The sequence below is a fragment of the Temnothorax americanus genome, unplaced genomic scaffold, assembly GCF_048541705.1.
Source record: "Temnothorax americanus isolate GAGA-0224 unplaced genomic scaffold, ASM4854170v1 Scaffold3, whole genome shotgun sequence".
Classification (NCBI taxonomy): Eukaryota; Metazoa; Arthropoda; class Insecta; order Hymenoptera; family Formicidae; genus Temnothorax; species Temnothorax americanus.
In genome coordinates, this window is record NW_027509442.1 from 4,329,543 (window position 1) to 4,355,046 (window position 25,504).

Consider the following 25,504-nt stretch of genomic DNA (forward strand, 5'->3'; position numbering starts at 1 on the left):
ATGCAAAAGATTGCTTCGAGATTAGATGTTGATATAACATTGAAAAAAAAAAAAAAAAAACGAAAGATAATTTTTTACATGATTAATTTAAATTAATGAAGATTGATTTGAATAAATTTTGAGAACTCAAAATTATATAATCGTACTTCAATAAAAAGTAATAATAATAAAAAAAAAAAAATATATATATATATATATATATATATAAACAATTTACAAACAACAGACGCGCCGCTGATTGTTTGTTGTCTTGCACAGCCTTTGATATAAGTGTATATACGCTAATTAAATTTTAGATGTGGCCACCGCAAGGAAGGCGCGACCGAAAAAATGAGATATTATATCTTTTATTAATTTATTCTTACAAGTAGTAAAATACCACGTGTTTTCGGATAGGCATCCACTTTGAGAGAAGAAGAAGAAGAGATTTGCTGGTCTCGCGGTCTCGCACTACTGGCAATCTGAAATGTAATTCTTTTCGCCTTGCTATCTCCACGCAGCCCTCGAAGTCTCAAGACTTTCTTCTCATTTTCTCTGAAGTGCTAACCAACTATCGTCGTTAAACGGTCACAATTGCATTATCCATTGCGGTGTCTTCTCGCGCTTTAGTCGGAGGGGACGATAAGAGTCACGGAGAACGCGTTGCTTTTAAACAGTCGTTTAATAAAGGCGGTAGATAGAGGCACACATAGACAGCGGACATAGTAGCAAGGCAATCTATTTAAGAGGGAAACCGCGCGTGGACACATATTATATATTTTGATATATTTAATATATTTGATCGATCGCGCGCGCGCGATCGAATATATATATCGTATTGTGTTTTTTGTTAAAATGCTAGACAACGGGATGCCAATGTCCGAAGTGGTGAGCACGAGTGTTACATTTTTATTAATTCGCGATATCAATGCTTCTACGTTCCTTGATGTAAAATTGTATATATATTTGATAAACTAATAAAGATATTTACGCGGAAGTTCTTTTCACCTATGAACGATTAGAGAAAAAATTACATTTCTTCCTCGATTTCTTCGTAAATCAAGATTCACAAGAATGTAATAACTTGCTTAATTATATATTGACGAATTGATTCTAATGAAATTTTAATAGAGTTTTACTTTAGAGCTCGATATTAAAAAGAAAAAATATAATTTTTTGCATGATTTATTTAAATTAATGAAGACTTATTTAAATAAATTTCGAGGACTTAAAATTATATAATGATTGACGTAATATTGATGATTGCTAATGAATAAATAATAATTAAAAGTTGCGGATTTCTCTATCATTGGTTAAAGAAAAATGAATTCCGAAATGCCTAGATAATCTGACGCATTAAAGAATAATATGCTCAAAACAAAATATTGTTGAATAATATGTTGATAACTATAAATTATAAAATAAATAAATAAATATATATATATATATATATATAATATGTTTATAATATATAATATATATAATAAAATATTTAAAAAATATTGCTAATAAATGGCGCAGATATTGTTAAATATCATATCATAATATATATTATCGTCAAGCGTCAGCGTTTAAAAAGAACTGCAGAATAAATTTTCATCGTGATCTATTTGTGTCGATACGTATCGAGCACTTGTCTCGATACATTTCGCAATCTTAAATAACGCGATTGCATTATTTCTACGGCGACCTTGGATTAAAAGTTATAATGTCTCAAGCAACATAGAATCTTTCCTATTAAACCTGCTAACATAACTGTCGCGGAAAGTTCCATGTGCTTATATTATCGCCAGGCGTTTAGCACGTTTATCAGAATGCGATCATTTGGCTTTGAACTTTAATTGTTTACTCGGTATGAGCGTCGCAATAATAATATACTAGACGAGTATTATGTAGGTATACTTTGTCTGAGACGAGTGTGCAGACAGAGAATAGAACGATATATACTATATGACTACCCCAGATAGCAAAACATAAATGTGCAAAATCGTGTGTAAATCATTGTTGGAAACAGTTTATGTATATTTTTGCTACAAATATTGCGTGAACATGAATCACAATTCTGTTTCAGGATTGACATTTATGGTACTTTTGCAACAGAAATGTATAAATTGTTTCCATCAATATTATGTAAATATATTATATACCAATAATATATGAGCCTCATAGGCTCATATATTAGTCTAGCGAGGACATAATATTACTGCAAAAATATAACGAATATTTAAACAAACCGAAACAACTTCATTATTTGCTTGAAACAAATTCAATATTGTTGCGGAGCATTAGCTTGGATGCAGCTTCACATATGTTATTTGCGCAAACGCTCGTCACGAGTTTCCACATATAAAGTTTCGTAATATTAATATTTACATTTTAACGATTTTCTTATACAATTTTTTACTTAATTGATATTCATTTTCATAGCATTTTTAATCGTGTAAATATAAATATCTATTATTTTTTTATGAGTTTATTCTTTGATCTTTCAGAACACAGACAACTCGACGGCTGTTCCGATAGCGAAGGAAACAGCGAACGATACGAATAGAAATCCTGAGATTACCTATGGCATCGACGACGTTCCGCCGTGGTATCTGTGTTTATTCATGGCATTGCAGGTTTCGTAATTGCACATTATGATATATGTATACGCTTTTTGCCTTATTTCCGTACTTATTCTTCGTTTTAATAAGTTTTAATTAGTAAACCGAATTATTTCACATATACATATTATCTATCTCGTGTGAGTAAAAGTGGAGCTATTCCAACTCACTATTCCAAAAAAAAGGAATGGAAATAATAATTGTTCTAAAAGTTCTGAAAGTGTGATGCGGACGTATATCTCGTACGAATAAGTTTACGCTTTTATTGCTAGGTATTTATTTGGGAGATAAGAATAAGAACGGGGATGCGCGTTAACGCGAACGTTAAATAAACGTATGTTGCAGTATATTATGTCTCATTGTGCTGTACAATAAATCTTATGGAAGGAAACATTGTCATTAACACACGGTCAATTTTATTTACATGATATTTTCGATAATACGTACACGCACAAAGACATATATATATATATATATATTATATATATATACACACACACACATATACACGATCTAACGCAGAGTTGTTTAACTTGTAACGTCATGGAATAGGCAAGTAAATTATTGAACGAGTGAAAAAAGGGAGAGGTGCAATGCCAGCTTGTCATAGTTAAATAACTTATTTAGGCACGTATTATGGAACTTTTCGGAATGGATTCTGATCGGAATTATTCCGTTTTTCTTAGAAAACTCTACAGAAATCTAGGAAATAACTAAACAATTCCGATTGGAATCCATTCCGAAAAGTTTCAGAATATGTACCCTAATCTGATGTTTAATTTTTCGAATTTAACCCGAACGTATTTTTTTTATTAATATGAGTACAAAATAAAATGCATTTGCAGCATTACTTGACTATGATCGGCGCAATCGTTTCTATTCCTTTCATTCTAACGCCGGCCCTCTGCATGGCCGAAGATGATCCCGCGAGGAGTCACGTTATTTCCACGATGATCTTTGTCACTGGCATAGTGACGCTCATTCAGACTACCGTAGGATGTAGGTAAGGGTAAATATGTTCTGTAATAATAAGATGGAATATTATGTACAATTTATTATTGCATACAATAATTATCTTGTATCTGTTTTTTAATTCAATAATTAGATACATAATAAATAACTGCGATTAATATTGTCCATACTAATGTTTGATACACATCTCTATAAAAAAATCTTTTTTAAAAAATTAAAATATTATTATGTCTTTAAGTTGTAAGTTAAACAAGATAACAAAATTATATCTCATCAATTTTATAAGATAGAGTTTATTTTTTAAATAGAAATTCTTATATCTTTAGGTTTAAATAAATATTTAAAAATAAATTCTAAAAATTGAATAATTATAATAAATAATAACTTTCGATATATATTGACTAAAAAAAAATCAATTTCGCATCAAAGATTCTTACCAAAGAGATATCTGAGTTTTTTAGGCATCTTGTGCGTGCGCGCTGAGAAATATTTATAATACTTTAATAAAACACTAAACTATTTGCGAACATAACAAAAATTAATATCTTGGTGCTCGTAGAAATATTGATGACAAATTTTAATCGCGTAGAAACGTATGTTTGCATTAGATTGCCATTGGTACAAGGTGGTACCATATCGTTCTTGGTGCCGACTCTGGCAATATTAAATCTGCCGCAGTGGCAGTGCCCCAGGCCAGAGATTCTCGAGGAAATGTCTCACGAAAACCGGACCGAGCTCTGGCAAATCCGGATGAGAGAATTGTCGGGTGCCATCGCTGTTTCCGCTTTGTTCCAAGTGATCATCGGGTTTGGAGGTATTTCAATCGCGTTAATCCCGGTTTTAATTACCGAACCTGTCGCGCAATCCCTGTAGTTTTGTTCTCTTCACTTCTTTCTTTTTTTATATCGCGATACGCTAAAAATGCATCTGCGCGCAGGTATCGTCGGATATTTGCTGAAATTTATAACTCCGCTGACAATCGTGCCGACGGTCTCGCTAGTTGGACTGTCTCTTTTCGAAAACGCAGCGGACGCCGCGTCTCAGCATTGGGGTATTGCGGCTGGGTATGTATTGTATTATATTGTATATAAATGACATATATATATACAAATATGTACACATGATATTTTGGACTTAATACACGCTTGCGTTTCTAGAACGATAATACTACTGACGACATGCTCTCAAATATTGGTCAACGTTCCATTTCCGTTTGTAATGTATCGGAAAGGTCACGGACTCCACATTATCTGGTTCGAATTGTTCAAACTCTTTCCGGTAAGTATTATCAAAGAAAGGTATCCTGAAGCCCGTGTCTGCAGCTAGACTATACAGATTAGGATTGAGATTGGATTGAAATTCGACCAAATAGAGCAAAGTTCACTAATTTGAGTTTAGTTTTCTTTATTATGATTGATTAAATTCCAATCCAATCTCAATCTCAACCCGTAGTGTGATACGGGCATATGATAAGTTACCGTGAGTTACCGTGGTACAAATAATGATTCTTAAATTTCTGCTTTGAACGTTTTTATTTAGACTTCTTTAATTTAGAGATATATTCAAAAAAGTTCTATGTTTGCTTACGGGACCGTAGAGCATCGCTTCAGAATGAAAAATTCACGTACAAATGTTATCAATATTTACTCATGTATATCTAAACCGGAGTTACTCGTTGCGTCAGGTTTTGCTGACGATAATCGTCATGTGGATAATCTGCGCAATATTAACGGTAACCGACACGCTACCGTTCGGCCATCCCGCCAGATCCGACAGCAAGTTAAGAATTATAAACGACTCCCCTTGGTTTCGGGTACCATATCCTGGACAGTGGGGCGTACCCACCGTAACGTTATCAGGCGTACTCGGTATGCTAGCCGGAGTATTAGCATGCACGGTAGAGTCCATCAGCTACTATCCGACCACCGCGAGAATGTGTGGTAGGTATATTTATTTTTTAAAACTATAAGTTCTCCTTTTAGAGTCTTCCTAGAGTTATTATATTATAGTAAACGCAACACAGACAGGATGAGGCTTATTAAATTATAACATTTTTTATTAACGATGCAGCTTGTAATTTACTGAAAAATTTCTAGGAGCACCGCCGCCGCCGGTTCACGCGATCAACCGTGGTATCGGTATCGAAGGTCTGGGTACAATGCTGGCCGGACTTTGGGGTAGCGGCAATGGCACGAACACGTTCGGCGAAAACGTAGGCACGATAGGTAACGGGCAATTATATATGCTTTAATCGCGAGCTTAATACTAATTTAATGATATGTAGATCGGCATCGTCTAACTTCTAATGGAACGTAACAATTAGGGGTCACCAAAATCGGCAGCCGTAGGGTCATACAGTGGGCCTGCTTCCTGATGATCCTGCAGGGCGTGATCAGCAAATTCGGGGCGGTGTTCATCATAATTCCCGAGCCGATAGTCGGCGGAATATTCTGCGTGATGTTTGGGATGATTTGTGCTTTCGGTAAGCGTAAATTTGTTCTACGATGTAAATGTGTTCTCGATCGCGAAATAGTTCGGTTATAAATATCAGTCTCGGAGTAAGAAGAAAGTGCGCTTTTATGAGCGCGGCGTTTCACGTTTAAGAGCGTTTCATTGTATGTGCGATCTAGACGAGATATGTAAGACTATAGACAGTTCTGAAAAAGATATATGTTGAATTTATTCATAGTACTTATATAAATAATTAGAAAATTGTTTTTATGAAACTTACGGCTTTTTTCTTCCTTTATTATACTTTATTGTATTTTATTTTTATTATTTTATTACCTTTAATCCTAATTCTTAGTCGTAATTCTTCTTTTCAGGCCTGTCGGCGTTACAGTATGTAAATCTCAATTCCTCGAGAAACTTATTCATCCTGGGCTTGTCCATGTTCTTCCCTCTGGTGAGTATATACATCTTCGGGGATACGAGTGCGTGGTCAATTATATTGATTTTCGTTATTTATACGCATAAACGCTTTCATATTTATGTGACTTGTTTTAGGTCCTGTCGAAATGGCTGATCAAACATCCGGACACGATACAAACGGGAAACGCTGTGGTGGACAGCGTATTCACCGTGTTACTTAGCACTACTATTCTAGTAGGTGGTTCGTTAGGCTGTTTACTGGACAACATCATTCCAGGTATTGTTGATAGAGACAATAATGACAGGATATATATGTATTTATTGATTTATTTGTTTAAAATTAAGGTAACGCGAGAGACCGTGGATTGGAGGCTTGGTCGAAGGAAATGGAACTGACCAGTGATGTGACTGACAAAAAAACTGACGAAGCATCTGGCGTTGAATATGTCCAGAACACTTTCGACTTCCCATGCGGAATGAATCTGCTGAGAAGGTATTAATATATAGCATAGTTTTTTTTTTATCTATACGTTTGCACGAATGATGGTTAATTTATATTTATAAATTAATTTATAAACTAATTCTTCAGGTGGAAATGGACATCACACGTGCCGTTTTTACCTACGTACCAGAAATTGTAAATGCGTTAAGAGGAACTAACACAACTACCTCACGTGCATATACGTCTATCTGTCATGAGATACGATCTGTAATCGAAAAAATGTTATACGTAAAAAGACAAATGTCATATTGTCAGCGTTATAAAAAATTTTATGACACATGATTACCGCTCCCAATCTTAATTTCAGTCATGTATCGCATATTTTGCTTTGTCACGTTACGAATTTAATACGTGAAGATTCATAAGATAAAGATTTATACGATAAAGAAACAATTACTCACACACATATATATATATATAAAAGAAAGTTAATTGTGTTAATATATATGTTTTTTGTATAATTATTATGTGTGTATATATTTCTTAAGCTTTCTTTTAAAAAATCGAGAGATAATTAAATTTTGTAACGATAAAAAAGCTTTAGAAGCATTGTAGTCATTAATTAATATAACGCGATCATTTCATTATTTATAATTATAATATTATTTGTATACACGCATACACATATGTCCCCTCTGGTATATGTCAAAAATTATCTATAGCAATATATATATTTATTGAATGTCAAATTGTAACTCTTTTATTTCTTTTATTTCATATATGAATAATATATGATTATATGAAATAAATTATTTCATATTTCATGTGAATGACATATGAAATATATAAAATTGCATTCTTGCAATGTAAGGATGTTTAAATGGTCAGCTGTACATTGAATTGGCTGAGTGAAAGTTTAATAAATTAAACGTTAGGCAAAAGAAGAGGAAAGACGAGAAATACAAAAGATTCTATTACGAAAAACAAATGTCATACTTTATTGCGCGGCCAGAGAGAAACCGAATCGGCGCTCTCACGATTGTACCGGTCGCGCAAAATTCTTTTCACAAAGTGAGTTCTCGAACTTCTGATTTCTGAAGAGCGCTACAGTAGAATACGAATGCCAGGCGACAGGCGTCAACAGGCCAGAAAGGTTAGCGTTCCAAAGAATACCGGCTTGCAATGTCACATGTCACCTCGTCGGTATAATTGCTATTGATGCACCAACGCGTCTATACATCAAATTAATGATCGCAAAAGCATTTGCCGCTTATTGAAATGGAGGTCAATCAGTTCGAACCTATTGACGAAAGGTATATGAGTATTTTTTTTTTGCAGAAATTCCTTGTGTTGTGTTTATCATTTGTGTTGGGTAAGTGCATTTCTTTTCTCGACAACAAAACCACGCTCGTGTTATAGCACAGATGAGAATATAGTGAACGAAGAGGCTGTTGGTGTGGTTCTGGAAGAAGTGGACTGCGATGCTGATATAGAAGCTGACGATGACAACATACAGTACCATCTGTACGCAGTAAACAGAGATGACAATACAGTGGCCTACAAAGTTATGCATGTCAGCAACAATGACAGAGAGGACAATGAGCTTTCGATAGCTACGCCTGTGAATAATACTGTCCAGGTTTTGACTTCGCCGCTGAACGGACAATTATACGTACTCAGTAATGGCAATGACGTTGTAACATCAGAATCTGCTAGAGTGGTTCCTAGCGTAGCTAAACTGCAGATAGAAGGATCACAGAACATCGTAACCACCGTGAAGAAGGTAAAAGTCATTCGATGTTATCGACGCACTTTACGTTATCGTTGGTTCTTCATTTAGGAAAATGAAAATTATGTTTAGAGGGACGAGAGACGAAGAGTAACGCACAATGAAGTTGAAAGACGTAGAAGGGACAAAATTAGCAACTGGATTTCTAAGTTGGCAAATCTCTTGGCCGAATGTGATCCGGAGAATGTGAATAAGGAGGGAGAAGTAAAACCCAATTTGGAACCGCAAGTACGACATTTGCAAATTCTTAAATCGATATTTGTCCTTTTGATAATAATTTAAAAATAAATTATATAATAAATTCTTTATTTTATATTATAAAAACATATATAACTTATATTATTTGTTAATGCTAGTACTCATTTATTTATAGAGTAAAGGGGGTATCCTAGCGCGAGCTTATGAGTACATTACGGAATTAAGAGAGGCTCCGGAAAAACTAGCCCAAAGCTTGGATGAAAGCGCACAGTTGATGGAAGAAGTGAAGAATCTTCGACAAGTCGTAAATCAATTAAAAGACGAAAATTCAAAATTAAAAGCCCAAATTTCAAAACAGGACGATGTGATTGTAAATCCTTAAATCTTATCACTCCTTAAATATTTGTCTAAGCTTAAGGATTAACATAATTCAGTGTTCATAGCCTTGTGTTACTGCTATATAAACGTTTATAGACATATATCTTTATGAAAAAATGAAATAAGAACACATGGACAAAGTATAATAGTTATAAAATGTTTATTTACATATATGTAACTCAGTATATACATATATATATATATATATATATATATATATATATATATATAGAAATATAGATATATATATATGTATGTGCTTGTATTTGGAAAACAATGACAATCATATTGTATAACATTCTATTGTACATATCGTAAACAATAATTATAATACGAACAATCGATCTCGCAATGACAAATAATCGTCAAGATGATTAAATTAAAGAGATATACAAATATACAAAATGATATCACCGTTTAATTAGTAATCAACTATATGAACGTCAGATTTATAGCTTAACAGTACGTTTCACTTAGTCGCTACAAAACGTGTTGAAGTTATTTTTTCTAACGAGAGAGTAGGTCTACGGTATTTACACTTACAAAACACGTCTATATATGTACAGAAAACATTGCGATATCATGCGTTATCTGTGCTGCTTTTCCTCTTGCATCGTTAGCGCGTAGCGGCGATCTCGCTACGGAAAAAAAGAGCTCTGCTTAGTTCATCATCAGTATGTACGCACACGGTTATCGATATCAAATCTCATTGTCAGGGAAAATATAATCGCGTTTTTAAATGCGTTATATATGTACGTAATAGCCTAAATTATCATAACAATAACGCTTAGTTTAATATTTATTGCTTTGAAGCGCATTTCCTCGAGTTTTGTGCAGATCTTGCTTGACGGTTTTTGAAAGAATAACGGTTTCCGAAAAGAAGAAAGGGAAGAGGGTTAGTATTCTTCGAGGTAAAAAAGTAATCGGTGCGTCAGATATGTAATTCATCTGCCAATGCGTGAGAGCTCGTGAATGCGAGATACGAATTTTCACGGATTTCGATTACTTCTCCGTCGTGAGAGTGCAAGTGCAGTTTCATGAATTGTTCGTGAAAAGTTGTGCTTACTTGTGGATTACACAATATTGTGTCCCGCAGACAACACGAGTGTCGTCAAGAGACGCCTGTAAAACTTGTTGTAGAAGACGTTCCTCCGAAGGATATCTTTTAGACTTCCGTGTTGCTCGGGATCTCCCTCGCTACTTATCAATCCTATCATTAACAAGTTACTCTTCTTTATACTTACGTTGGCCATTAAAGCAGTCCATGTATAATAGCGATACTTGTAAAAAAAATCACATTCCAATCAATGAGTCATTTCTCCTATAAAAATAACTCTGAAATGAGTTGGGTCCAGCAACAAATTTGCGCCTCTCCTAAGTCTAAACATCAACAGGCTAATGATCTCTCTGTACAGTAGGAATCTTGTGATCCATTCTTTTATCATTATATTGTCCTCGTCATATATAGTAAATTACGTTGTCGGGAAATAAGTGAAAATATACCTTTCTATGTATTATACAAAAACGTAAATACCGCCTCGCTCATACTCGTGTGTTACACCCCTTTAGACATAAATGTCAAAAAGACAGAATAGTCGCGTTTGTCCCTCGTATATATACTGTATATAAAAGAGAGAGAGAGAGAGAGAAAGAGAGAGAAAGAGAATCGAAATTATACCGATCTCTTTTTCTATTAAAGACCGAACCGAACAATTCTAACGAACGAAAACTTATTTCTTTTAACTTATTGGCAGTGTTGGAAACTTTCAAAACTGCAAGATCGAACATTTTGTCAAGGGACCGCATAGATAATACGCACATATTATTAACACAGAGGTTCTTCTGCTGACAGATATTATTTTCTCGTTGCTAAGTCTTCATACATCTTTCTGTACAAGAGTAGAAAAACTTGAGAGAGATTCTCGCGATCTTCTCCCTTTTCCTTTTTCTTCCTTTTTCCATCTTTTTTTTTCTTTCTAAAAGCTTGGCGATTCACATCGCAGTCGGGTAAGGAGACATGATATGCGAATATTTACATATCTTGTTTAATCACCTTTTTTCATCTGTATGCTACTGCGTTGTTTCGCGTAAACATAAACGTTTTTTTTTCTCTCCTTCGCCCTCGCGTTTCAGCCTCTCGTCTTCTTGTCTTTCCGTCGTCCGCAACTCCGTACAAACTACTACAAATATTACGATTACGATGCGAAATAACGAACATTAGTTAGGCAGTAAGAGTTACCTTGTATAGCTCGCTGGAGATTTTCTCTACGAAATACATCTACATTTTCGTTGAGAGAAAAGTGGTGTGCGGAATCGGCCGATCAGAATTTCCTCGCGAAATCAATCAACGTATAGATTTTGTGATCGAACTTATTGACGCTTGCGTAGAACAGTGTACGTGCTATTAGTTCTCGTTGTACGTAAAATTGGTCGACAAAATAATTTTCGAAATAACGATCAAATAATCCTAGACGAAAGGCGAAGCTCGTTTAAGGAATTCAATTCAGATATATTTCCTAATCGACCCCGTCGCATTTCTCTCTCAAGATTACAACCTCAAGGTTTCCTCCAGAGGAAGCATCTCAGTTGTCAGTCTTTCGATTATCATAAAAAATACAGCCGTGTGACGTACCATGCCAGCTTTTCGACCCAAAAAGCGATTGCGCGTGTAACAATATATCATATATATATATCATGTTTCATCGGCGTTCATCAAGAATTCGCGATGACGAATGACTAGTACTTTCTCTTTAGTACTTCAGAAGCCCGCTATTGACTTTATACATTTATAGACTATCTACTTCTCTAAATGTCTCTACTTTCCTAATCTACTCTCGTGTCCGCTATTATTAATGGTAATTTTTAACGCCAAATATCTACAAGAGCGATTATACACCTCTCTCAGCTCATAACAAATATTTTTCTTCTCCGAAACGTTCTTTCTTTGGACGGTGCTTCTCAGACTGGGCACCATCGTAACGTCACGTTGAAGATGATCGAACATTGCTTTAAGATCTAAGAGTTAGGCGAGCACCGATTTGAAGACTCACAAAATCCTGGTTAGGCATAATGAGCGACTTTTGTCTGCAAGTATCTAAACTGGACGATGATATCTGCTTGATAGAGAGAAACGTCTGCTTTCTGTGAGAGAGGCAGTGAGTGAAAAATCATTGGAAGTTTCTTCTATTTTGCGGATCGCTGTTCATGGACGATGATCAAAATCGGTCGACAAAATCGATAGCGATTACTTTCCCTGCCTTAGAAGAAGAGGTATGCTTCGTCGGACAAAATCCACTTATGAATTATCTAAACACCTTCGTGCCGTACATATGACGAGGCGCTGTTCATCCTCGGTGCTACGAAATCCTAGCGAAATCCTAGCGGCTCGTTCATCGATGCTTAGAGAATAATTTTCACGACCAGTCACATACAATAAACAGTATTACCCTGACTGAAATTCAAATGCCTGCTCGCAAAGGTTCCTAAGTTTCGAAGCGACCAAGATCGAGGTATCTCGCGCCAGGATTTCGACAGGACGATGCAGCGTCGTTAGCCGCAGCTTTATAGGTCAATATACGGTACGAAGGTGGGCCTGTCTCAGGACGGTTGAAGCCGCGTGCTTTTCTTGCTGCTACCAAACATGAACCAGGTCCCGACCTTCCGTCCCAGCGAATTCGTGGTGCCTTGACCGACCATTGTCGTCGGCATCTCGTACGCCGATTCCCTCTTATATGCTTTGTCTGCAACATCGTTAAATTAATACAAGATAAAAATAGACTGATCGAGTAAGTAAAATAAATCAAATTAAATCGATCAATATCAATTAATAAAAAAGTAAGGTATTTTATAGCGAAAACATATTTTAGAGAGAAGATGAAATAAAATTAAAATATATAGCGGTTTTTTTTCGAACAAACTCTAATTTTGTTAAATTAGTACAGACATCATAGTGGCAAATACTTACTGCGAGGTTTGATCGGTGGTCTGTTCTGCTGCCTGTTAGCGGCAAGCCTGGCGAGCTGCCTAGCTGCTGCTGGAAACTCCAATCCGTCGTTTCTGTCTTGAGCTACTTGCCTTCGTTCCTCGGCCATCGCCGCTAGCCACCGCCGTTTCTCCTCCGCTGTGCGGCAACAGAAAAGCAACCATTTGTCCCGGACGCAGCTGTATACCTTTAGGCAATGCCTCACTGTCACCCCTGATTGAAGGTCTACGGGTAAAATTGATCATTAGCTTGATATACCTTTATTATAAGGCGTGGTCGATATTTTATATCGTACCCTACCGATTCTATCTTAATTATTTAATAACGTTTCTTACTGTGTGTAATAACGCAGTAATACACAAAATGGAATTTTATAAAATAAAAAAATTATATAAAATAATAAAATTAACGAATAACAGAGTTATTACGCTCTTGTCATAAAAGATGTAAGAGATATCCTAACAATTTAAATTTATCGAGAAATCCTATTAACAACATTCGTTACCTTTTCCGTCAGGCACATCAATGACCTCGCTGGTGTCGAGATAGATGCGACCTTTGTAGACGTAGGTGTCGCGCTTGAGAATGTCCTTCTTGCAGTAGACCAGTTGATGATCGAAAAGAAATAATGTGATGTTATTCGTCCACATGCCAGTCTTCACTCTCATCGCATCACCTTGATAAATAAGTTGCGACGAAACTTCTATGAGATCCTCACCCTGCGACCGATTGCCGTCGATATTAAACGTATTTCGAGACAATTATTTTAGATAAAGCTCGCACTATGAAGGTAATCAGTATTATCAAGATGATTCAAAATGCAAATTTTAAAAACAGTTTTTATCACAACTAGAAAAAGCTCGTACCTCCCAACCTTCTACGCGCATTTGCCATGCGGCCAATTTCTCCAAACTTTCCATCCGCCTTTTTCTCTCATTGATCAATACCGCGACGTCTCTCATCGCTTCCAAGGCCTCTTGGATCTTGTGATAATCCGGATGATCGGTCTTCGTATATTTCAGTAACTCTGCCAATTGAAGGGGATATTTGCATATTCGTTGGATGGGCGTCAATAAATAGCCGTCCAAGGGGATCTCGATGAGACCCCTCATCAGTCGACAGGCCTCAAAAAATTTGCTATAACGATTGTGATGGTAGAGCTCCTGCAGCGTCGCCGTGGCCATTGGGTGACTGTTACAGTACTCGGAATACATTCGAAAACCCGCCCTCTGAAAAAATCAATAATACGTCTTTCGTCTTCTTTTTCTTTAACTTTATCCAAAGGTACATAGACATAGACAGAGTTCTTTCTCTCTAACTTCTTTCCAACTTTTAATATAGTCCAAGAAAGTTAAGATAATGAAGAAATATGGAGACAAATCGATCAATTTATCATTCGGATGCATGGAATTTTCATCGAAGAAGAAAGCGCGATATTTTGATAATGCCACTAACATGATTGAGGAAGCATTCGCCGATGCAGCTTTTGTACGGCGCGTTCCAGTCGATGCGGTCCTCGAGATCCTTCAGGAACTCAGACTGAAAGTCTAGAAGTTCCTCGAGGTTGATGAAGATCGTCTCGATCTGCTCCTCGGTAAACATGTCCGTGCGTCTGCGGCATTCCGCGATGTAACCCTCGGCCACGTCGCGTAGGACCTTGACGAAGTCGCGCTCGGTCTGGACGAGCTCACGGACCACGCTGGTCCTCACTTGCTCGTTCGAGAGCAGGGAGACGCTCGTCCGCCTTCTAAGTTGAGTACCCGAGGATCCTCCCGAGGCCATCGCGGCCAGACAATCCTCCACCGTATCTTCTTGGCTCACGCGCAACTATAAAAAAAATTTATTTTAACCGAGTTTATTTATTATATCTAAGTTTAACTTAATTTAACCATATAACTAAATTCGATAATTATGATAATTACAAATTAACTTTGTTTTGTTATAATTATTGTTTTATATTAATATCGTGTGTTGCTTAAATAAATAATTATGATGTTATTACTTAAGGTCATTCTAGGGCTAAAAGTGTAATTTATTTTAATATGTGTGGACCTGTTCAAGGACATTTACCCTGACAAAAGCGGCCGGAAACCATCCGTGCTCTCCTCTGCAGCTGCCCCACCACCAATCCCTGTCTAGTGTATCGAGGACGTCGATGACATCCCCGGCGCGAAAAGCCAGCTCTTCCGGCTCCATCGCCACATGATCCCAAACAGCCTCGGCCAACATGACGATTTCTTCATCCATCGTCTGCTCAAATGATTTCTTCTTATCCGTCAAAGAAGTGATCGAAGATTCGGAATCGGACATCATCTCGTCGTCTTCCGATGTTCCGGCTCTTCCATCCTGCTCGTCCTCTGATAGCACGTTGCCACCGGGTAATCTTGCGCCTACTTTTTTCGGGAATAGAATTTTATTGTAATAAAGGTAAAAAAAAGGATATAGAGAACACATATCGCCCATTGATTTAAATTTAAAACAAAACGCAAGTAAAAAGATAAATAGAAATTAATCAGCATGTATAATACTGTTATCTTTTCGCTAGAGGTACATTTCAAATTCCATTCTCTGCAAAAAATTACAGAGTGGATATTAAAAATATAAGAAAAGAATACATTTAAAATCGCCTTTCTTAAAGAAATGTCTTTTCATTTAACTCTTTAATCTTTAATACAAATGTTTCGTCTGGGCAAAACAATCGACAAACACTCGATTCCCACAAAGCGTCCCACAACGTAAACGACATTTCGCTCCGTTTACGCTCGTCGGAGGAATCCCTCTGGAAGTTATTGGGACAACAAGTACGTCAGCCCCTGGGCCAAAAACCGTCCACCGTGCAGCTCTCGACGTGAGCGGAAAAAGAATGAAACAGTAATTTTCATGAGATTCCTCGAGAGAAGGTAACCAAGCCCGCCGGAGTATCTCTCCCTCTCGGTATTCAGTTAACCCGCATACGTGCGAATTGATCGCACCCTCGGGAAGTCGCGTCTCTTTCTCTCGCGCGGGAAGGAGAGACGAGAAGTGCGAGAGAGAGCGCTTTTACGAGAGCTCCTCCGGCAAGCCAGGCTCCTTACTATCATCGCAAAACAGAAGCGTTTCCACACGAAGCAACGTTTTTACAGGGATGAGAGACGGAGCATGACGATTATTACACAGGGATGTCCCATTCCTTACTCTCGCGCAATTATCCTGCTCCCTCGTTTTTTCTTTCTCTTTCTTAAGATGGTGCATTCGATGGCAACACGATGTGGGTGAATGTCTCAACAATGTCTTTACGAGGAATGCATGCTGAATACTCTTCGTGGTGATGTCTAGAGAGAAACTGGCGGTCTCTGTGATATACGGTGCACTAGATATCATCGAGGGTTTTTCTACTGGCGTGTAAACTCTATCTACCCAGCAAACGCGTTCTGACATGAATCCATGTCTCTCCAACGATTCCAGTTACCGCACGAAAACATCTATCTCGAGTATATACTTGGAAAAAAAAAAAAAAAAAAAAAAAATAATGATGTAAAAAGAATTTTGTTTTCTACAGAATCGATACATCGTTCTTTTGCTTTTCTCTTTCCCCATTTCAATTTTTTAAATATTATTTATAAATATTACGTTAATTAAATTGTATAACGTATCTTTTAAATAATTCAAAATAATCTATTGTAAGATTAACTCGAGTGATATGATAACTCTTCTCAATCAGTAATGATTCGAGAAGAAACGTGCGGTTTCGCGTTTTCACAGGCGCGATAAGAGAATGGTTCACGCGCGTGCTTGATAGACAAGACGAGAGGAACGTGATCTACGTCAGAGAGCTCGAAGTCTATCTTAAATTAAGAGGCATCAGACCAAATACCGATGACGGTGCTTACCTGCGGTTTTGGCGCGCATCAGCGGCGAGAGCTGATTGATTCCCAGTGGCTGGCTAAGCGACCGCCTCAAATTTGTCCGAGAACTCCTCCCTTTCGCGTTACTAAAGAGAGCGCGAGAAAAAAAAGAGAGAAATCGTTAATTCGACATTAATTCGTTTCTGTTACCGCGTTAACGTGCGGCGTATCGAGCGAAGGGTTCGACAAAAGCGTGTACTCAGGTATTAAGCATATCGGTACAACATTCAGCAACAGATTACAGTATAGATAGGTATAATATGTATATAGATATATGTATATAGAGTACAACACACGACAAGAGGTATGTATATATACATAAGTATATATACGTATGTTACGCGTGGCACAGATCAACTTTTTACTGGAGGAAAGATTAAAAGAAGGTGGTTTGTTATAATACCCGTCTACCTACCACTGGTCTCCCTCGATTTACTGGAAAGGTTCGAGAACAAAGAATTTTAAGTTTTCCCAAGTTGTTACTTAGTTTTTCGGGGGTTTTGTTGATTCGAGATGTGGGATACGCGATATTAGTGTCACGTTTTGTGAGAGGAAGTCAGAATTGTTATATTGATTCGAAAATAAAGAAGCAGCGAGCGAGCGAGCGCGTCAGGCTACAGTAGGTACACGGCCGTGCGGCTAAGAAGAGCGGAATTAACAAGCGTTCGATACGTCTTTTTGTTTCGCATGTTTCTCTTTTCTTTTAACGCCTCCTCGACACTGCTAGCTTTTCACACTCGCAGAGTGTGAAAGATTATGCTCGCCTCGATTCCGGAAACCCAAGGAAACGTTGCTTGGACCTTCAACGTACAACTCTCACGATTAAGCCGTACGCATCTGTCGGACGTGACAATTTTACGCGTAAAACAAAACATTCATCAATAAAGTTTTCGGTTTGAGGTATTTAAAAAAATTATAATAAAAGAATGATAAAGTTAAGATAATATTACAAAGAAAGAATATTATAAAAGTATTATTACAAAGAAGAAAAACCTCTCCCAATTATAATTCCATTCGGAAAATTTTGTAATTTTTTAGATAGAATACATTAAGAATGGTAGCATCTCAATCTTGTTATTGTAAAATCGCGTATTTATCAAATAGGGCAATTTTATACGTAAGATATTCATAAATATTTTAAAAAGCTTCAATAAATATTTGAAGGAATTATAATGAAAATTCTACGATAATAACATTACAAGATGATATTACGGAAAAGAAAACCTTTTTCAATTATAGTCCCGTTCAGAAAATTTTTTAGATAAAAATACATTAAGAAAAGTCGCTTCGAGAATAATAAGGAAGATCGTTAAAGCTTTTTTAATGGGGTTTACTCTTACTCAAACTACGTTTTCATTACTGAAAGTTATTTGAATATTCGATGGTTTTATAACTTTCCAAGTCTTTTGTATTTATACATATTTTTATCTCGTTAAAGATTTTCAAGCAAGGCTCCTCTGACACAATTGTATCCCTATCCAAACGCAACGGTTGCCTGGGTTTCTCCAGCCTTCGCGAAGAGCCGACGTGATTCGCAAATGGCGATGATTTAATGAGGCGTACGCGATAAGGGTTGCTTGAACACGAGGCGCGATTGTGATGATTAAACGCACCTTCTGAGCGTAACGATATCATGGGAGGAGTGCCTCGGGCTGAGCCTGGGCGGTCTCGTCTTGATCGGCGATGGAGTTGACAGCATCCTACGATAATTGTGAACGTATCCCGACCTCGTGTCCCACTGGAGCAACCTCTGCCCCCCTAGGTCGCTGTTCGTGCGACGCACGTGATTATGTCGCGACGAACGATTCTGTAAATCCGCCTGGAACAGTCACGCGGATTTCGGATGAGGAACTTCCCTGCGATTCGCGGCGAATTAATATCGCAGCTCTGCGTATCGTTGGGAAATAACGAGAAATTTAATACGTTTCTGAAAATCCACTATGTGTTACTTCAATGCAACTGCACGTATAAGATACAGTATAAATATTAATCTCCCTCGTTCTCTTTTTCTTTTTTAATAAAATTGTTCTTTCTTTAGTTTCAAATTTCACAAAAATATAGATATGTAATCTTCAGTTATATATAAAAACGATTATATTCAATCTATATACATATAACATATTTTAAATTTCTTGATGTGCTTTTAACAATACTTCGGCCAGTTCAAAATTAATTCTTCTTTATCGGAAATGTTGAAATTATTGTTTATTGTAACTTTGTAATGTTTTGCATTATATCTTTATATAATAATTTAACTTCAAAATTCTATTACAGTAAACTTCGTGTAAAATTAACCGAAAAATATGGTCTGTTATCTATCCATTTGATTCTTCAAAGTTTAGTTCGTAGAAAAAGTCTTCCGTTTTCTTTTCCCAATCATTTATATAACTCGAAGATTACTGTTTCGTTTTCGTTAAGAAAATGTTGACCCCAAATTTTACAGAAAAATTAAAAGGACGCACGATAATTTTAGGATATGTAATGCGAGCATTTTAAAGATCAGGAACAATGTTGTTCGTAAACGTAAGGCAGAAATGCAGAATAGATTAATGACACTTCACCTTTCGTTCTTCGTCAGCTGTCGACTATTCTTCGATAACGTCGAAAGAATGGACTTCTACGCGAAGCGATTGATTAATAATACACACAACAGTTGTATTTTGCGCATGAAACGAAATGATTTCCGGCAACTGCAGGGACCAAACATAACGGATTCTTCACATCGCGGAGTTAAATCGCGGACGATCGCGCCAGCCAGCTTCATATCGACTAATGACGGGCGTGTTTCCTCTCCCGGTATCCTGGCGTTCGCGATATAAAAACGGCTATCAAGGAACGGCGCGGCGTAAGCAAATCTCTCTGCGAACGTATAGTCAAACCGTACGTAGAGCTGACTAATTCTGGCTATCGAGGAAACAGTACAACCATAAGACCGATAAGCGCCATGATTATCACGTTACTATTAATGAGTAATGTAAATCATCGCCTAAACACAGCTGAACGGGTTCAGTTGTATAAAAATAAAACGTCCAATCGTGTATGTCCTTGTCTCGCGAGAGATCAATTCGGAAAAGAGTTGCGATAAAAATATTTGTACTTTTACGTAATACGCAGCGTCATGCCCTTACGAAAAGGGCCATTCGTTGTCATTCTGGTTCTTACCTCGAAACGAATAACAAAGTTAAAGATCGCGCACATTTGACATATTATTAATTAATATTAAACGCTTTTAATGTCCATCGCGATTTGCATCAACTATTTTTGTGTCGCAAGAAGCTAATGGTATCAGTACCACGAGCGGTGTTTGGCGCAAGCTGAAACGTTCTCTGACATAGATGCGAAAGGCAACGGTTAGCTGCAACGATGAGAAAAGTGTCGAAAAGTTTACCTTGAACTTGTCAATCAGTATCTGGTTGATGAGCTCGGACTGGGGCCGCAATTTATCGGCAACTCGTCTGCGAAGGGCCGGAGGGCTGTCGGTGTCGTCGGGAATATCATCCGTATCGTGGGACTCGGAGCTGTCACCACCCCCCATCACTCCGCCGCCGCTGCCCCCAGTCAACGCTCCACCAGATACCATCTACGTCATTCGTGCGAAACGTTTGCGATATATTTACTTCCTTCATGTGTCAGCTCTTTCTCGTCGAGTCGAGCTAAACGAACGCCTCGAAAATGTCGTCTAAGTCATCCGAAAGACGTTCGAGAGATGCTTGAAAGATTAAAAGATACCTTTCAACCGCGTAAGACTCTCATGTTTCGTCTAGAAACCGTTCCAATCCTTCGAACGCCTTTAGACGTCACTCGACCATCTCTCGAACTTCCAACGGAACTTGTCTTTCGGAGGAACAGACGGATTTCTCTTTCTCTCTTTCGTTTTCTCACCTCGATTTGTATACCGCTGTCTCCGCTGTTGCACTTGGCGTTCCGGGCGGCTTTATTACCTTTTTTCCTCTCCTTGCTGCTCCTCCAGACGAGTGGGCCGAATCTAAACATAATCAGTTAAATCGTGGTCAAGCTGATCCTCTCAAGATAAATGTCGTTGGAGGACACGATCTCCTCGTATCGCTGCCTATGTCAAACACGTAACTTAATTTGACAGTTCATATAATTACTTATATAATTGCTGGAATCTAAGCAGAATCAATCTCAGACTCGGTAATATACACGCTCGGTATTTTGATAATACATTTTTTTCCATAACATGAAACACATTTTCATAAAAATTAAAAACATTAATATCTCGTATCGTTTAACTTGTCATTAACTTTTCTATGCATCATATACTGGATCAAAACTCTATGCATATCATATAATAGAAATTAGGAAAATGGAATCGATGAAGGATTTGCTTCATCAAAGTGTACTAAACAGTCCTTTCTATACGTTGCCTCTTTATAATGCATGAATCGCACTAAAACCAATCCTTCATTATTTTCAAAATGCGAGTGAATTATTCTTTTTACCCGCAGCAAATGAGGAACGGTTCTAACAGCGATATTTCGGGATCTAAATCTAAGGTCACGCTCGGTCAAAGAGAACGGGATCGCGATACGAACCGGAATTTCTGGTCATTGCTAGAATCGTCTTTGTGCTGGCTGCTTTGGTCGGAGGTGGTTACGGAAGGCGTCTCCGCGCCCTCCTCCTCGTCCAACGGCCCGCTGCCGTCGTTGTCTTCCGCGGGGCATTCCTCGTTGCTCTCCTTACTGCCCTTCTTGTGGAACCTCAGCGAGAAGCTCTTACGGAATTTCTGTAACACGCTCTCTTGCTGGCTCTGTGCGCGATGCGCAGCATTCTGACCTCCGCCGGTGGGCACATTGGCGACATTCAGGACGGAAGACGGCTCCTGCAGCCTGGAATGACTGACCAGAGGGATCGTGGCCTCGGCCAAGGGATGCTCGGTCGTCGCGTGGTCCGTCCTCGTTCCTTCGTCCTCCTCGTCGCCGGACCATTGTCGACTGTAAACACAATTTCGTATTCCCCTTTTATTCCACCTTGCAGGAAATTACATCAAATGAGAAGAACCGAACAGAAATTTAGAGAGCGAAGGCAAAAGGATTCCTGATCTTCCATATCAGGAATTGCTTCTAGAATTATTGAATTTCTCTTCGTTCCCGTCTATCTCTGTCGACTCACTTTAATCCTTATGAGAGTCATCGAGAGTTAAAACAAAAAAAAAGAAAATCTCTTGCATAATGGATTAAGATGCGGAGCGCTCGGGGTTAGAGCGAATCTAAAATGGATCCGAACAATTTATAGAGACTCTCACTTCGAGTTCTAAACGTGTCACGTATAAAGTCAATGAAGTCAATATCTCTCCATCCCGCGTACGGCATGCGACTACATAGAGAGAGCATCGAGAGCGATAGAAGGGATCTACGAATTTTCGCATCGTATAAACGGAACCATTCGATCTCGTGGAGATTGGACGGGCTTTAAATCTCACGAGAATAAGTTCCCTTCCAATCTGTTTTTTTTTTTTTTTTACAGCGTTATCGACTGACCGATGGCCTCCGACGAAAATCGACAAGAGACAATCACGCGAACCACCTTTTGTGCCTCGCATTATAATTCAGCGTCGTCTTTGCACCGTGAGGGGGACACGAGGAAGAAGCGCGAAACTGATAAGTCACGAATGTGCTCGGCCGAAGGCGCATAGCGGATTGTCACGCGCGGCGACCGCGGTTGACATAAAGAGTGACCGTACGAAACTGAATAGCGCGGAAGCGCGTTCTGCGTTCGCGTAAGAGGAAACCAGCCGAAATATTTCGCAAACGTTTCACGAACGGAGAGTTGCGTTAGCGTTTCGCGAAAAAATGATCAGCGTGGGCAATTTTGTTGCCACGCGTCGTCGGGCCGCTCCCTACCGTGGCAACAAGTGCATAGCACGAATTATTTCGTCCTCGCGCTAAATGTGTATAAATATATCCTCCGTAACACGATCATCCCCCCATGGTGCGGCGTTTCATTGCAATTACCATGGCCGCGCGAACGGCTTATGATAGGGCGCGAGGAAATATTTAATGACGTTAATCGTGATGCGCGCCTCGCGGTTGTTAACCACGGGGGAAATATTTTCATAACTATTATTATTGTATTGGTGTTTTAATAGTCGACGCCGGAGACGCATGATCAAAATCGCTCGCTAATATTACAACTTTAATGAGAGACATCGCGCGCGTTAACGAATTATTATATTAGACACGCCACGAACTTCAAATCTTAATTTTACTTAATTGATGAAAGTTGATGCCGGATTTAGCAAAGAATCTGTTGTTAAAATTAATTCGAGACTTGTGAGACTCCGTATACCTACACTATCTCTAGAAGATTTGAAAATTCTCTTAAGCTGTCAATGTTTTCTCAGCAAAACTGTAGAAACGTATTGTAATTCATTTTTTTAAATTAAACATCTTTGTAAAAATTAAATTCTATTAAAATAGAATCCCTTGAAATTATCTCAAAATATAATTTTGACATTAATTATTTTTCTTCAAAAGCCTGATTGATCGGAAATTTTTTACATTCAATCACTAATTATTTATAAACTATAAGTGTCGTGACATATTTTCACTCAAAAATGTTTTTCTATTTGGCAGAGAATCTGATGATATAATATAGATAAAAGAACACACGTTAGTCTGAAGATATCGTTTGGCGCTAAAAATAAAATAATTTGCTGATTGAACATTTTCCCAATTTATACAGACGAGACTCAGGAAAAGATCTGGATATAGCTTCTTAAGAAGAACTTCGTGTCACAACAGACGGATGTAATCGTCTGAGTCAGTTTAATCGGAATCACGCACCACATCATAAAGGATATTTGTCACGATCGAGTGCTCTCCTTTCGTATGCCAATCCCTTATCCTTCCTTGTCTACGAGCGTGATCCTCCGCACGCAAGGCCGCAGCTTATGCTCTTCGATGACACCTTATATACCACATCGCCGTCACGAAATCGTGTCACATTACCGCGAAAGCCACCTCGACATAAATGCAATCAAAACACTCTCGAAATTCCATGAATTTCAATAATGCGATTGCGATGATATATATATATAAAGACGCGCGATTATACTCGTGTGCAAAAGAACAACACAAAAAAATATCCTGCTAGCAAAATAAAATTCAAAGTCCCTTCGCGACAGATTCTTCTCCAAGCACGAAAGGTGCGTTCTCACGATGAAAGTAATTTAAAATAAAAACCATTTGCGATTTGTCCGTAGATGCGTCGACTTGCCGCCACTCGACGACAGCACTTTTGCAGGAAGAAGCATCTGGGACAACTGTTTGAAAACAAGGCAGTCGGTGGCAGGAAGTGCAGCGCGGTCGACGTTCCACCGGCGACTGACAATGAGTCGACTGAGAGCTTTCGCAGCGTGAACGAGAAGTCTATGAGCGTGTGCGTCTCGAACGAGTGTACTACACGCACGGTTTGTGTGTCCCGTGAACTCTTCCAGGAATAGATTTTTCGGAGGGTCGATCGCATCGGATCGCATCAGGTATAAGGCAGAGGGAGGTGCTGCAGCGTCTTATATCCCGCGCCTAACACTCTCTTTCTCCATTCTTCTTTCTCTCCTTCCCTCTTTCGGCGGCGACCACAAAAGGCACCATTTATTCGTGTAGCGACAGAGGACTTGCCCTACCTTTCCCATCCTTCTCTCAATCGGCAGGACGCCAACCCACATTCAGAGAACGCAGCGTTTGATGTCTATGCAGATACACAGATCGTTAATCCTGTGAGGTCTGACGAAAATCGGAGAAACGACTCGATAATAAGTATCACTGACATTTTGACGTTTTATTTTACTTCTGATATTATCGTTGTTCAGGGGAAAAATCAATTTTTAGAAATAAAGAAGATAAACGAGTTAGTTATGTCACAAAATTGATTAATATATATATTCTATAAATCTTTTGTAACTTTTTCAGCAACTTTTTAGAAAGAAAGGGTAGGGAGGGGGGAGAGGAGAGAGAGAGAGAGAGAAATAATAAATTATAAATAATAGTACATATTTCTCTTTACTAAAATAATATATTTCTAAATAATTGTTTGAACCTTTCGAACTCGATCAATGTCCCGTATTTTGTAAGATTTATTACAAAATTAGCTTAGAAAGACTTTAGTTTCTCACACCGTACAAATTTATTTTTCCCTGTGAGCATTTTAATATTAAACGACACGATTAATATTTAAACGCTAAAATAAACTAGAATAGCTCTATTTGCCCCGAGTATATATAGTACGTTAACGTTAAGTAATGCTACGCCATCGGGAGTAACACGGGGTTAATTAACGTTTGGCGCACGAATGCGAAAGATTACGAAGGGCCAGGGCGAGGAAGTATCTTTTAGCTCTGTTCGCCTTATCAAAGCGGATAGCCCTTCTTAGCGGCGAAAGTAG

General features: G+C 38.1%; 3 protein-coding genes across 16 annotated transcripts in view; 2 read left to right on the forward strand and 1 right to left on the reverse strand.

Moving 5' to 3' along the window:
• Positions 1–648: 648 nt before the first annotated feature.
• LOC143900282 (solute carrier family 23 member 1) lies at positions 649–7,212 on the forward strand. Of its 3 annotated transcripts, none has more exons than XM_077411450.1 (13): positions 649–867; positions 2,472–2,600; positions 3,431–3,588; positions 4,166–4,371; positions 4,495–4,621; positions 4,715–4,835; positions 5,242–5,497; positions 5,654–5,782; positions 5,881–6,039; positions 6,383–6,462; positions 6,564–6,705; positions 6,774–6,921; positions 7,018–7,212. In XM_077411450.1, the coding sequence occupies exons 1-13, from the start codon at positions 835–837 to the stop codon at positions 7,067–7,069; spliced, it is 1,740 nt and encodes a 579-aa protein (XP_077267576.1). In that variant the 5' UTR covers positions 649–834; the 3' UTR covers positions 7,070–7,212. The 3 variants fall into 3 exon arrangements, with proteins under 3 accessions (XP_077267576.1, XP_077267573.1, XP_077267574.1); XM_077411447.1 differs by lacking the exon at positions 649–867 and adding an exon at positions 2,014–2,064; XM_077411448.1 differs by lacking the exon at positions 649–867 and adding an exon at positions 2,154–2,330.
• A 785-nt stretch (positions 7,213–7,997) lies between these two features.
• LOC143900285 (uncharacterized) lies at positions 7,998–9,643 on the forward strand. Its single transcript, XM_077411453.1, has 4 exons — positions 7,998–8,183; positions 8,290–8,653; positions 8,732–8,887; positions 9,033–9,643. The coding sequence occupies exons 1-4, from the start codon at positions 8,149–8,151 to the stop codon at positions 9,237–9,239; spliced, it is 762 nt and encodes a 253-aa protein (XP_077267579.1). The 5' UTR covers positions 7,998–8,148; the 3' UTR covers positions 9,240–9,643.
• Positions 9,644–9,753: 110 nt separating this feature from the next.
• The window catches only part of Rhogef3 (Rho guanine nucleotide exchange factor 3), a 144,141-nt gene continuing 128,390 nt past the window's right edge, over positions 9,754–25,504 (reverse strand). For 9 of the 12 annotated variants that reach the window (XM_077411433.1, XM_077411431.1, XM_077411430.1 and 6 more), the window contains 11 exons: positions 21,658–22,056; positions 20,984–21,086; positions 20,490–20,681; positions 18,715–18,920; positions 17,087–17,187; positions 15,288–15,610; positions 14,673–15,044; positions 14,084–14,446; positions 13,723–13,936; positions 13,200–13,442; positions 9,754–12,975 (listed from right to left, as the gene is read on the reverse strand). In XM_077411433.1, the coding sequence (XP_077267559.1) occupies positions 12,833–12,975; positions 13,200–13,442; positions 13,723–13,936; positions 14,084–14,446; positions 14,673–15,044; positions 15,288–15,610; positions 17,087–17,187; positions 18,715–18,920; positions 20,490–20,681; positions 20,984–21,086; positions 21,658–22,056 (2,659 nt within the window). In that variant the 3' untranslated portion in view covers positions 9,754–12,832. Of the gene's footprint in view, positions 12,976–13,199; positions 13,443–13,722; positions 13,937–14,083; positions 14,447–14,672; positions 15,045–15,287; positions 15,611–17,086; positions 17,188–18,714; positions 18,921–20,489; positions 20,682–20,983; positions 21,087–21,657; positions 22,057–25,504 lie in introns of those variants that run through there. The other 3 variants (XM_077411435.1, XM_077411438.1, XM_077411440.1) reach the window with 2 other exon arrangements.

Coding starts and splice junctions, on each gene's coding strand:
- LOC143900282 (XM_077411448.1), top strand. CDS start 2,274: ATGCAGCTTCACATATGTTATTTGCGCAAACGCTCGTCACGAGTTTCC. Junction 3,589..4,165: donor CAGACTACCGTAGGATGTAG/GTAAGGGTAAAT, acceptor TGTTTGCATTAG/ATTGCCATTGGTACAAGGTG. Junction 5,783..5,880: donor CGAAAACGTAGGCACGATAG/GTAACGGGCAAT, acceptor CGTAACAATTAG/GGGTCACCAAAATCGGCAGC.
- LOC143900285 (XM_077411453.1), top strand. CDS start 8,149: ATGGAGGTCAATCAGTTCGAACCTATTGACGAAAG. Junction 8,184..8,289: donor TTCGAACCTATTGACGAAAG/GTATATGAGTAT, acceptor CTCGTGTTATAG/CACAGATGAGAATATAGTGA. Junction 8,654..8,731: donor TCGTAACCACCGTGAAGAAG/GTAAAAGTCATT, acceptor AATTATGTTTAG/AGGGACGAGAGACGAAGAGT.